Source organism: Cibotium barometz, chromosome 58, assembly GCF_041138505.1.
Source record: "Cibotium barometz isolate CiBa-2024 chromosome 58, ASM4113850v1, whole genome shotgun sequence".
Taxonomy (NCBI): Eukaryota; Viridiplantae; Streptophyta; class Polypodiopsida; order Cyatheales; family Cibotiaceae; genus Cibotium; species Cibotium barometz.
The window spans coordinates 34,514,902-34,529,437 of NC_141103.1; the positions used below are offsets into that span (position 1 = coordinate 34,514,902).

At 38.5% G+C, this 14,536-nt stretch overlaps 1 protein-coding gene across 2 annotated transcripts; it reads right to left on the bottom strand.

Moving 5' to 3' along the window:
- Positions 1-9,592: 9,592 nt before the first annotated feature.
- LOC147606209 (ACT domain-containing protein ACR3-like) lies at positions 9,593-13,398 on the bottom strand. 2 transcript variants are annotated; one of them, XM_086792403.1, is made up of 8 exons: positions 13,004-13,398; positions 12,380-12,452; positions 12,003-12,048; positions 11,424-11,538; positions 11,271-11,338; positions 10,562-11,173; positions 10,350-10,454; positions 9,593-10,260 (listed from the first exon to the last, which is right to left on the bottom strand). In XM_086792403.1, the coding sequence occupies exons 2-8, from the start codon at positions 12,448-12,450 to the stop codon at positions 9,907-9,909; spliced, it is 1,371 nt and encodes a 456-aa protein (XP_086648529.1). In that variant the 5' UTR covers positions 12,451-12,452; positions 13,004-13,398; the 3' UTR covers positions 9,593-9,906. The 2 variants fall into 2 exon arrangements, with proteins under 2 accessions (XP_086648529.1, XP_086648528.1); XM_086792402.1 differs by having other exon boundaries at positions 9,593-10,269; positions 13,004-13,360.
- Between the last annotated feature and the right edge of the window lie 1,138 nt (positions 13,399-14,536).

The following is a 14,536-nucleotide window of genomic DNA, read 5'->3' on the forward strand; positions in this document are numbered from 1 at the left end:
GTAGAAAGCTATCTCATACAGAAGGGGGGGGGGGGGAACAACCATACATGTGGTATATGTAATGCCAAATGGAGACCACCTTTATTTAAGGAAAGGGCCAGGCCTCCAAAGTCTCAAGAAGGCTTCCTGCCACTTCCACATGCGGTCAGAACCTCCCTACAGCTTCCCCCACTGACCGCGGAGGGTGTGATTGATATCAAGCCATATGCTTCTGATGATGTCAATCGGGGGCACTTCTGTCTTTCCCACTCTGAAAGTACTATGGTGTCTTTTGTCATCTTTCCCTCACAAAAAATAGAGCGCATGTGTACATACAGAACTGATGATGTTTAAGCATTGTCCATGATTTGCATATTTGTGGAAGGAACAAATCTTCTTTTTGTCGGCTAGATGATGTAAATACCTAACAAGAAAACAAGCCTATGCACATTTCTCCAAACTCTAATGATAAACACAACAAGCAAGGAATTTGTCTCAAGACCAAAGAGTTAATTACTTGTAAAACAAGCCGATGACTCACATTAATCAAATCCACTTGCTTCGAAGGTGGTGTCGCCACCACTGAGAGGGATCCCTTGAATGGCTCATACACATCTTTCCTGTGTCTAACTATCACATCCTCATAATACTTAGCCAGTGTGGGATGGTCAGGTAGCTCCAGAGGTGCATCACCAATAATTGTCTTTGCAACCTAGTAGCATCACCAAGTATTTGATCCATAAAAACTTCTTTTGCAAGCCATGGTCACTTGAAGGCATCTCGTAAGTGCTCTTCAGGTTAGCATCTACATCAAGCAAAGATAAAATTTCCAACTATTTTGGCTTGCCACATGTTGCAATGGAAAGCTGGTACAATTTATTAATTGTCAACTTGGTGAAAGGGTTCTCAAAGGGCAAAGACCATAGTATGTCAAACCATTGTTTTCCAAGCAAAGGATTAACCACACACAAAATCTACAATCATTTCAAAAACACATAAGCACAAACGTTTCCTACAAACCTAATACATGTAAAAAAAGGAAAAGAACTTCTAATCTCACCCTATCACTTTTTGACAATAAGTACTTGTAACACTCTTATTTATTGCACTGACTTTCACATCACTCAGCTTTATCTAGGCCTGGTGGTAACTTTTGCATGCATCAACAAAATCTTGTCTACAATTCAAGACGCAAGCAATTTTCACTTACCACACCTCACTAACTATGAGATTATAGTGCAAACAATTTTTGCTTACCAAAAAAACCATGCGACCAAGAATTTCTTGAGTGAGTGGGATACCACACTCTCTTGCCCGAAAGCGACTCCCTATTTCTCATGACTTCAATGTTCACCTTCTCCTCTTCAGTAAAGTCCTCAAAAAATGTGGAACTATGGAAAACAAATGGGTAGGATTGTCTTCACCTTCCAAGTCAACATCTCCTAACATGTCTTTCTCTTATGCACCCTCCATTACAATTGGTATGGCTTGCTCTTTATCTTGAGATTTTTTTTTCTTGGATCTCCTGTTGCTTGCCTTTTTTGGGTGGCATGACTTTTGCAAAGAAAAAAAACACACATTCAAACATAGAAAGCATTGAACCTTGCTTGTATAAGCTTAGTTCTCTTCAAGGTAAGTAATAAATCTTGCTATCCTTGCCTAATCTAAAGTGCAGTATAAGCTTAGTTCTCTTCACTTAGTTTGTGTATTTGTTATCATTGCAAAATATGGGACTTCATATCCCTCATATATAACCAATTGTAAACCCAATACATAGTCCACTCTTCTTCCCCAAAAAATAAAAAATAAAAAATGTTTATGGCAATGTACATTGAAACCATATGAAGAAATGTTCACAATGTCCATATGCTGCGGCCAGTGGGTTCTTAATACATTTAAGCATATCAGCACAACATATGGCTGGAATATACATAGCACGATAATGCATAAGCCCACTATAAATTAACTCCAATAATATATTCCTACCATACATAGCTAGGCAATGCATTGTCACACGAATGTAAGAAAAACCCAACATTACGTGGCTCCATGTATTTTGGCAATGCATAAGCGAGAGACCAGGTTCTCAAATACCCCATGCCAAAAATAGATGCTATGGGGTATTCCACTAGCGGGATACCCCTAGGGCATTGTAAAAAACCTGCTTTTTGCAGAAGCCCGTGTTGTAAAAAAAAATCCCAAGAAAATCCAGTCCAGTGTGGAGGCAAATAAGAAGATGGAAGCTATGCAAAAAGAGTTACAGAAGTATAAAGATAAAGTGGCTGAATTGCAAGCTCGTAATGTTAAATGTTGTGAAAGTTCAATGGGGGTAAGGATTAAAAGGCACCTACAAAAAATGTGGGCACCAATTTTGGTACTACAATGACTTCATATTTTTTACTAGGCATCATGTTCTTGCAATGAGTGGCCTCTTTCCACCTTTGACATGCTCTCTTGGATTTCACTCTTTATACACACTTCCTCATATAACATCCACACTTTCCTCTCATGAGAGGGAAACATCATTGTTTTGCCACTTTTATGATGACAAAAGTTGAGAGATCTTATTTCTTAGAGCTTTTTTTACTTTGTTCACCATACACAAGTGGTTCACTTACTCTTTGTATGTGCATAATCCATTCTTGGAGTCTTGTAGTTGTATTTGGCCTTTGTAGATGGTAACATGATCTACCTACCTACCTATATATTTATCTCTCTCTAGCTACTTTCCTTTGTTCGGTCTATCTCTCTCTAGAAACTTTCCTTTGTTCTATCTAGCTATCTCTTTTATTTGTCTTTCTATAGTAAAAGCTTACAGTATTTGGACAAGCACTATGAACCCAAAATTTCTAAAATAGAGAGATAAGTAGTACCTTTATCCATGTGCTTCACCTTTTGGTTAGAGAAATGTTCTTGATGATATTTATTTTTTTATACTTTAGTCAAGTCAATCTTCTAAGTTTGGTTGCATGGCCAACTTGTTGAATCTTGTATAGTGGTTTCAACTCTACTAATCATCTTTTATATAATCACACTAATAGTGCATAAGCAAACAAGCTTTTCTAACTATTTTATAAAACAAGATGCACAAATGTCAAAGTGATAATGTATACTAAACTCAAATAATTCACTTGGATGGTGTTGAAACAATAAATTTATCATGTTTTATTAAATGACGTATGTGGATGTCAAAGTCATAAGCTCAAATAATTCACTTGGATGGTGTTGGAACAATAATGTATTCTAAACTTAAATAATTCACTTGGATGGTGTTGGAACAATAAACTTGTCATGTTTTATCAAACGACATATGTGGATGTCTAATTCATAATGTACAAGTCTGAACTCTAAAGAATTTTTATTGTCGACATGGTCAACTTGTTGGAATCTAGCAATACTCTTTAATTGTTCTCTCTTCTTTAAAAAAATGATTGGATAACCAATCAATCTATCAAGGTTACACTAAATCAACAGTAAAAGTTTTTTCAACACACCTATTAATCACAAAGATCAAAGCTAACATAAGTGTCATGCTCTTGATCTCAAATATGCTCTTCTTTTGGAGAGTGCACTCATCATGTTTAATGCAAAATTTTAGGCATTGTTCTATATCTGTGGTGATAGCATTTACACCCTTAACATATTTTTAATTATTATGTTTCTAATCATCTCATAATTTGCACCCTTGATGTGTGTGTGTGTGTGTGTGTGTGTGTGTGTGTGTGTGTGTGTGTGTGTGTGTGTGTGTGTGTGTGTGTTTTCAGTCTTCTACATCAGCAGTCAAAAAAATCCAAGAACCTTATCCAACTTCACTAGTAAAAATGTTTAAACATGATTATATAAGAGCAGATTTGTATACAATAATTATGTTACAAGTAAGTGGAGCCAGTGACCCCATTATTTGAAAACATTTGGCGTAGAGCATAAACCCAAATATATTTTGAGAGAATAGATCCTATTACCTGCATCCATCCAAACAAACAACTCGTACCTACATTCATCCATCCAAACAAACAAACAACTCGTACACCTGCATCCATCCATCCAAACAAACAAACAACTCGTTAGCCTGTATGTGTATTGCAAGTGTCTTAGGACCTATCACGTGTTATAGATGTCACTCAAAATAGCCTTAGTTTTATGCTATAATAAGGTCAGTTACCCCGTCACAAATAGGCACATATTTTTCTATGTATAGGCAAGGTTTGCAGACATAGTCCTAGCCCAAGGTACATAGATTAAGAACTGTATCCTTTTGTTCATAGACCATGAATGTGCATATAGTGATAGTAGCTAAGAGGACCATCCCAAACCTGCATTCATTGGTTTCATGATGGGTATTCATTCTCTCTTTTTATATATATTCATAGACCAAAAACGAAAAGTAAGTCGACTGTATCCAAAAAATCAGCAATATTTCTATAAAGACATTGTACTGGACCTTCATATAGGTTTGAAACATTATAATTCATGTTTCTAGTTTAGACCACCGGGAGCTATCCTCTGTGTATTTGTCCCCGCCAACCAGATAAACAGAGGCTAGGTTGATAATATGCAATCATGGTATTAACCCAATGCATTGTGGCTCAAGATTATATCCCATCAGCATGTTAGAGACTGTAATAGAGGTCCCATCAATATGCAAAGATTAATGACCGTGAACCTGCATAGTAATCTTAGAGACTGTAATAGAGGTCCCATCAATATGCAAAGATTAATGACCGTGAACCTGCATAGTAATCTTAGTATCGTAATCCTATGATATCATCAGAAACCAAAGTATGTTATGTATATTTGTTCAATCCATTCAAATATACACCCGGTTATCTCAGCAAATGTTTTTCCAATACCATAACCTAAATGATTCCGATAGGAGATGTCCTATAAAACTTCAGAAAGAGACCGAAAAAGCTTCATGAATGCATGCATTTTTTATAGCATGATGTTCACATAGAGATTCCATAATATAATTAGACCAAAATCTAAGTCTGTCGCTTTTTATCCATCATTGATAGTGAATTAGCCATGCACGACCGAAATCAAAGAAGTCAAGAAGCTTTTTAGGCTTAATCCTAATTATAAATCCGTGACCAAAAAAACCACGCCTCGTATATCAGTCTCAGAGGGATACTAAAACGAGATTATATACATCCTAAAATCTGTAATAGTCTGATAATCTGTGTGCATGGGAGATTAGGGCATCCTTAGATTTATAGGATACGCCCATGTCAATGGATCACATACAGTGTTAAACATTAACAGTGCAATGTAAAGGACTGAAAAAGCCTATATAATCAAAATCCATATATTACACAGCGTTAATACTAGATAGGATTCCTTAAAAAATCATTATCCTATACTATCATAAGCATTTTGAATCATAAGCACAAAATGGGTCTCAACAGAGTCATTAACCCATAATATTGTGCAGAGCCAAGAGATTCGTATAAAGAAAGTATCATGATAGCAAAAGTGGGATTCAATGCATTATCCCAGTAGTAGTGTAACAAAAGCTTCAACAAGCGATACCTGAGAGGAAGAACTCCCAGTGGATGCCAAAACAATAGACATGGCAAAAGAACACCGATATACGAGCTAAGTGAGTGTATAAGCACTCACCTTGTATGGTTTTTATAGGTAGAGCCAAGTTGTAGTTGTGCCAGCCGTCTCCATGAAAGCACCATACCCATGTCAAAACGATGCATAGAGTATTAACCCACAACCGGCCATAGCCAGGTGAACTACTAGCTACATAAGCAACCTTAAGTTCAATTTCTCATATTTACAAAGAATTGAAACATGACATTGGTATTCATAAAAGAAATTAATTATAAATATTATTTCAAGCACATAATATTAAAAATGACAAGAATTAAGGTAATTTTGATATTAAAGAAGATAATGTCACAAGGCAATACTCACCTCTTATGGGCACACCTCAATGGATCAAGCCAACCCATTGACATGCCTAAGGGGGTTAGAGATTGTGCTACTATTTAAATGATAAAATACAAGTAGACATATTTTGCATTAGTAGGTGAAAGTGGTGTATCTAATCATAATGCTATCTAAAAGTGGTAGATACTTGCGATTATCATTTTCTCATTCAATATAGTTATCCGTGTCATTAGGTACATACACATGGAATGTAAAAAATCAAAATTAGTGGGAGCCATCAATATGAATTCAATTTTAGAGTGTTTGATAAAATTGGATGGATACAAAGAAGACTGGCATGGCTCATATACTAGGGATCACACTTCAAAAATGCTTCTCAAATCATACATGAGAATATCTAGTGTGAGAGAATTGGCATGCTTCCTCTTCAAAATTGATTTTTGAGAACAAGCCTTACCTTTCTTATACTTGAGAAGAGATTTCTAGTGCAAAGATTTGAGCAATGATCTTGAAGAATGATTTTCGAAGTGAGGGACATGAACACATGGCTTACACAACCTAATAAATAGTAGATAAGAGTACATAAGATGACTTTACATATTTCGTCCTAATAAATAGTAGATAAGAGTACATGAACACATGGCTTACACAACCTAATAAATAGTAGATAAGAGTACGTAAGATGACTTTACATATTTCAGCCTCTAAATGTGGAAGGACTAGTGCAATAGTTGTTGGGTTGCATTCCTGTTTCATAAGTCCTTGTTGCTTGCGAGCAATAACACCATAAAGATGTTAGGCAAGTTGTTGCACAAAATTGTTGTGCTTCATGTGCAAGACCCCTTGGGAAAGTGACAAGGTGCACTATAGGCAACAAACCTTTCCCATAGGGAGAGAGCCCCTTGTCACCATGGTGTATATTTAAGGGCCCTTTTTTTTATTCAGGAGGATGCATTTGTGCGTGCCATGTGTGCTGCCATCCGTCGTGGAGCCCCTTGTTTTTAAAAGCAACCTTTTTAAAGGCAAAGGATGATTTGGAGTCTCCTACATTAGTAAGTAAAGCTGAATAATAATAATACAAGCGTCCAAAGCCAAAAGGAAGTTTCTTAGTGTGTAGATTCCAAGCTTTGTCTTCTCTTTATTATAAAGGGCTGTCCCCCGGCGAAAAAAACAAAAAAAAATGTCAATTTCTTTGTTTATTTTCCTTTTTAAAAAATTTAAATTGCTGTCATGTCGCACATGTGAAAAACACTCGGATGTACATTAGAAATTGCTGGCATTAGAAAATAAATTTTTTTGGGTCAAAATGTATCATTTTTTTTCTATTTATATATTCTGAGATATTGTATGTACACGAAAACCGCCTTGGTCTCTGCCAGCTTTGATATTGGGTGCTTGAATTGGCATATATTGGTTGATTGCTTTGCTCTTGGTGGTGCTCTCATATGAAGGGTTGCTTTGTAGGTAGTCTCTTAATAAGGCCCCCCAGCACTTAGCCTCCAGAGAGTCTCTTAATAAGGCCCCCCAGCACTTAGCCTCCAGAGAGGACAGGGACCAAAAAGAAAATTCTAGAAAAGAAAAGAAAAGAAAAAGATAAGGAAAAATTGCTACCAAGAAAAACCTAGAAACAAAAAGCATAGCTTTTAGAATGATTTGCCTTGCCTTGGGATATGGCCACTAAGCCAAGAATTTGAAGGTTGCCTTGGGATATGGCCACTAAGCCAGGTTGCAGTGCCCTTTTGTTTTTGTTTTGGGGGGTAGATTCAAAGGTGTTTTTTTTGTTTTGGGGGGGAGCAAGGGGAGGGGGTTGGTGATTCAAAGTTTTTGGGTTCCAAGGGGAGTATGGTCACAAGGCTTAAACTTAAAAAGGAATGGTGGTACATGGCCTTTCTTATCCTTGTGAAGAAGACGATCTTCAAAAGGAACAAAGGCATAGTATTGAGAAGAAAAATAGTAGTATGCCCTTCCAATCTCTTCACAAAGACATGCAAGTTTTATGTGAGTCCTTGAATCAAAGGGTCACCTTTGAGATTCAAGGGATGTTGGCCAATTCACACTCTTGGCACTTGCCGTGATTCGAAGTATGGCCTCCACTCCCTTGGGTCCATGTGCCAACATCATCTAAAGGTCATGCTTTGGTCCCGTTGACCACCTTAGCTAGGCAATCAATGTAGTGTATCATTGCCAATGTCTCTCTCCGCTTGACAATGCTGATTCATTTAGCCTATGCCAAATCAATATTCATCGGGCGCTTCCTTGTGAACCTTAGTAAAATGGTTATCACTTAGAATGATCACCCCTGAAAACACAATCAATCAATATCTCTAACTGAAATTAAACAGTAATTAAACACAGCAAAGAGTGCACCTTTGAGTAAGTAATCAAAAAGCACAACAAATTAAAGCCTAACAATTTGACAAATATAATGTTATGCAAGTCTTTGAACGCAAATGTTTCCTAGCATTTTGAGCTTGTCCTCGGGTACTTTGACGAGAACCTTTGCACCAAACACTTCTATCGGGAATAAATTTCAGACTTTAAAGAAAATAAGGCGCCAAAATGTTTTGGGCACCAAAATGTTTTGTTTCTTTGAATTAATTAATTAATATGAAAAGGGCACCAAAATCATTTGTTACATAGCCTTCATACTAAAAATGGAAGATTTTTGAAATCTTCCATTTTTTACGGTTGTATAATATGCCTGAGCCTGTACTCCCTACAACGTTCATCGCTGGTGGGTTTCTGGAATGAAACAGAGCCGAGCTTGCAAGTGGTGAGCAGGAGGAGATGCAAGCCAGGCGAAGCAAGGGTCGTGGTCGCCCAAGGGACAAGGCCGATCGTGGTGAGGCTACAGTGTGGGGAGAGAGAGAGAGAGAGAGAGAGAGAGAGTTGAAACAATCATAAATTTAGCGATACATAAAATTATTTATTTTAGTAATCATAAAATTATTAATCTGTGCAAACTTCTCTCTCTGCCTGATGTGACAAGGAGTTCTTACTCTGCGATTCCTCTCTCTGCTGCGACTCCTCTTTGTGCTTGATGCGACAAGGGGTTCTTGCCTCTGCTGCAGTGGTGGGGGGGGAAGGGGGCAATGTGCTGGCCTGGAGTAAGTGGGCAGTAGGAGGACAGGCGGGGTAAACACAGATAAAAAGAGTGAAATTACCTTTGCACCAAACACTTCATGTCAAGAATAAGAAATTTTAAGTTTTAAAGTATCCCCAATAACTCGAATGAGATTGCAAAACCATCAATCCTTTGACAATTCACAAAGGTGACATACAATCCTTAAAGAAATTGGTTGGTGTTAGCCATGGTACAATGTAAAGCTTCAAATTAAGGAGGTAATACAAGGTTCATGTCCTTTTGGTAAACCTTGTAAGCTTACATCTGGAGCCTGGATTAGTACTTGCAAAATTCCAGTGTTTTTCCATGAAAAGTAATAGCATTATTATACTTCATTTCATGTTTCCTAGAGTGTTTAGTCTTAAAAGAAGGCAACTACTTTGGCATTAGAACTCATTAACACGGGTTTAGCTTGAATTTAAAGACAAGGCCTTTATATATAAAAAAAGATTTTGATAAAGATATTCAATAGAGAAGCACATAGTGCATGCAGTAGATGAGTTACTGCAATCACGCTTAACCTCCATCACCTTGCTTCTCACCTTACATCAGGCAACCATGCTTACGCGTGATGGGCTTGAAAGCACAATGCTTAAATGCAATGGTTATCTTATTACTTGGAGAGGCATGGAGGACTCTTCTGCATTGTAAATACAACTAATGGACCAAAACCTATAATACTGTGTACAAAATCAAGTCACATAAGTCACCAGGCTTAAATCTGCATGACTGCACAAGAAAAAACCAAATACTGTACTGGAAAACAAGAGTCCCAACCCAACGTGAAACCAACATAACATTAACCAAGGACTAAAAGGACATGCCCACAAAGCCAGCACATTTGTACACAGCTAGAAACGCATGCCCTACCTACACCTACACCTGTTATACAAGAGCTCTCAAGATCACGACTTGACTGAGCTTAGATTTGAGGAGAGGCGCTCCCATTGCGATTTGAGAAGGTTTCCGAAGGAGAACCCAGATTTGTCTCGGTCATCTCTGGAAAAAGAAGCCCTTTCAAGCTTGGGCACGTCTTTGACAAGCAGTATCTGTTTCCCTATCTCGTTCCGCATGGCTTCTATGGTTTTCATATCCACAGGACCTCCTGATGCATCTGTCACGTAGAATGTGTTGATCGCCTTGTCACCTTGCGTACTCACCCCTGCCCGTGTCACGGACAGCCCATTCTCCCGGAAGATGCGCGTGATCTCCGACAGCAGTCCGACTCTGTCACTCGTGCACAGCTCAAGCCTTGTACCCTGCAAAGGCTGGTACACATTAGAAAGATGTAAGCACAAAAAACTGCATAGTACCTGCAGCCTCATGGAGTGGTGAGGATTTTAATTACCTGAGAAACCCTTCTTTCAATGGCTGCCTCAAGGCACTTGATGACCCTCTGTTTCTCCCCTTCAGTATCCAAGGTACACCCGTCCATGTGTCTGATGTAATACTCCTGTGCATGTAAAAAAAGTCATATGTGAGCAGAGCTATCGTTTCGGATAGCAAAATTGAGAAAATCTGCATACGAGTGCATAGGAACAAGTGAGTGGTGATGAGTACCTGTATAGCCTTCGGTCCATCAGAGTCTATGGTTCCATGGAACACCACATATTGCATGTCTGTGAGAGTGCAAACAGTATCAAAGAGTAGTTTGGAGCGGTCTTGGCACCGAATGTTCACAACAGAATAGCCTTTCTCCTTGCAATTCTCAATCGAAATCTGTGGCCTCGGATCGCAGTGTGCAATGGAGCTGAGGTCAGAGCCTTCATAGTCCCGATCAGCAAACATCATCTGATGAAGCCGCCTATCTGTATGAGTCAGACCAATAGAAACGTCTGTTTTCACACCTTTTCTATCTTCTGTTGCTCTCAGAACATTCCGGAGCTGCTCCTTCAGGAATGAAAGCCTCTGGGAGTCTTCGATGGGGCCAAAAGTGCTATCATCGGTGATGTACACCACACAGGCTACCCTTGCATTATGCGTCCAGAGCTCCGCAGCAACTACATTGCAGTTAAGATTTGTGAGAACTGCAGAGATCTCTGAAAACAGGCCGGGCCGATCTGTGCCAATCAATTCTATGGCCGTATGCTCGGCTATACATTGCACACCCACCGTTCGACCCAAACACGTCTGCACTTCTGGGTTTACAGGTGCCCTTTTTGCTCCCAAAGACTGTCAAAGAAGATGCACAAGAGTATAAGGCGTATTCAGTTGAGAAAGACATTACCACTTTAATGTGCAGAGGGCTGAAAGGGAGAGATGGTGCAACCTGCTGTACATATTCTATCAGACCCTCATCCGTGAGCTTGCGGCCAAGTTGATCGGTGACGTGGAAGACTGTAAACAGGAAATCAAAATGAATTAACAGCCAATCACAAAAATCCCCATTCAAAAAGGGAGTATGAAATGTGTCGGTTTGCACCATCCATGAACCAGCTGCCATCCGAGGATATGTACGCCTTGGATATGGTGAGGTCGAGATCTGTAAGGACTTGAACAACCTCTAGTAGGATTCCATGCTTGTTTGCACTATCAACCTGAGGGACCAACCACCAATAACATTTTATGAATGGTACAGCTAAGTTCTCTTGAAATGAAACTACAACATACTGATAAAAAGGAGAATAACAAATTTTAGACACATGCATTCGTTATTGAAATAACACATTTTACAGAAATATAAACATGTATAATACACACAAAATTGTTGGCAGGTCCTTAACAAAAGTGGTCTCACTGCCCAACATACATACATGTATGTGTGTATGTATGTATACGTCATACACACATACATACATGTATGTGTGTATGTATGTATGTGTGTATGTATGTATACATCATAACTTATAAGTACGCATATACATAGATAGTGCATGTGCGCATTATGTGTATCAACTTTAACTTGTGTAAAATGTGAGCCAAATCGGGCAGAAAAGAATAAATACAAGAACACAAAAAAAAAAGGCATTGAATATAGCACAAGAAATAAGTCAGCCCATACCTTAACCAAAGTACAGCTTTCCAAAGACTCGTTGTCTATGACCACCCTGTCTCACAGAGAGAGGAAACCGGTATGAGAAGGTAAATTTTCATCCAATGGCTGTTTTTGAATGTCCTTGAAAAGTGAAATTTTACACGTTACACAAATTTTCCACAAATAAAAAATGCCAATCGAAGTAAATTTTATATGTCACCCTTCCCACAAATAAAAAATGCCCCGAAATATACATTGATTGTCAACTGATGATACGGCATGAAATGTTCGAAACCATACCTAATGTTACTAAAGTTCCCTATGTACAGAGAATTTATGTTTATTGTTTTCTGCTCCAGTGCTTTCATAATAATACTGCCTAATCCAGTCTTTTCCAAGCATACCTAGGAGGGTTGATTCGTTGGCTTAGAGTTTCATACTCGGGATCGAAGTAAGGCCATCTGATGGGCTCCATAGCTGCAAAAGGCTTACTGATTATCAGTGTGAAATGAACCACCAGAAAGAAACTCCAGCAGGCCCAAAGTGCTAACAGTCCAGAGCATGCAAGTTGCAATGAGTTTTAAATAAGCCCAAAATCTGAACTGAAAAATGTGAGAACTCTTGCAAATACACACACACACACACACACACACACATATAGGGAAGGTGGGGCAAGGGGATGCCCAAAATTACAAGATGTGATTATCGCCATAGTGCAAACTGCAAGGTGAAGTTGTGCAAACGCCTCCCACAGTGTGAAATTGCAGAGGTTCTCTCTCTCTCTCTCTCTCTCTCTCTCTCTCTCTCACACACACACACACACACACATCCTCACATTGAAGGATTTATATGGCTGTGTAATGAATCACAGAACCCATCTTGCCTCTCTCTCTCTCTCTCTCTCTCTCTCCCTCTCTCTCTCTCTCTCTCTCACACACACACACACACACATAAATCACTGTGCACGTGATTCACAAATTTTGCTTAACTTTTTTCTACAAAACAAAAAGGGAAACAACAGCCCATACCTCCTCCTCAAAAACTAGGAAACTTGTTGCCAAGCAAAGCGATGGTGGGAAGGCAGCAAATCACTTCTGAAAGATAAGAAGCATGATGGCTGTGAAGGTGGTCAAGTGGGGGTTGGCTATGACGTTTTCCCAGAGCCTGTGGCTTTTACGGAGGCAAACAAGGAGAGAAAGGCTTCTGATAAAGCAGCCTTTCTATGGCGTTAAAGAGACCCTTTTTTTCCTCTCCTTTTTTTGGTAAGCAGGCTGGCTATGGCGGCATTAGCTGCAGGGATTAAAGAGGGGGGCAAAGAAGGCAACACCACCCACTTGCCTACTATCCCGATGACCCTTTTGACTGCCCCCATCTTGCTATGCGGCTGAGGGTTCCATACATAAATAATCATATTATAAAATGCAAGAAGAAGCGTGGTCGGTCATAATGCACATATGATAGCTCCTGTTAATAATAATATAATCATTATGCTTATGAATATAATTACACATTTATGACTAGAATTGTGCTTGTTTATGCTTTATATGACTACAATTGTGAGTGTTGTTATGCTAATTATTATACCTTTATTTATTGCAGGTGATTGTCATTTCGATTACACATTGTTACTAGAATTGGGATTGGGATTGGGATTGTGATTGTGATTGTGATTATCTGAACATCTTGAAGATAGATAACAACTAGAGGTTTTGAACACTTAAAAACATTTTTTTATATAAATAACCGTCTGTCAACAAGTAATCCATGATAGATCTATCTACAAGAGTAAACAACGACGGCGTATTAAATTTGTAGTCTCGTTGTGCGACTGTTGGCAAGAGTTAATGTGTAAAATGGGCTCTAGCTTGCACTAAAGAGAAAAAATATCTATTTTTTAAAATTTCACTTTACACTTTGACATTACACATAATTGTGATCATGATTAGTAATGATAACAAGTGTAGTTTTACCATTTTGATTGTGTAAATGATCATAGCTATGATTATTATATACCTTTTAGCTTGTGTATAGATATGAGTAAGGTTGTAGTGTAGAAAAATGACTAAGATTGTAGTGTAGCATGTAGTTACCATTTGTTTGTGATAACAACCAAAGTTGTCATTATAATTGTACTACTTTTTAGCTATGTAGGAGATGATTTTGACCAATTCATGTTAATGATTGTGAAATTTTTTAATATAACTACCTCCTCTAAGTAGGCTAAGGGAGACACGATGGGGAATCTCCCTTTCCTAAGTAGGCTAAGGGGAACATGATGGGGGATTTCCCTTCCACTTTATTAACACCCCTTCCTTTTCAGTACACATTATTGAAGGAGGAAGCACAATCACGCCACCCATTGTCCAAGACTATGACCATTGACATGGAAGGGGGACAAACACGGAACAATGTACATCTTATTGAAACATGTGAGACTCACACATGTAATGTGTACACATGCACATGCATGGACACACAAATAAAGACACTTGTGCTTACATACACATGAGGAGAGTCCACATACTCGTGTAATATTCTATGAGATTGTGTGTGCAATGCAA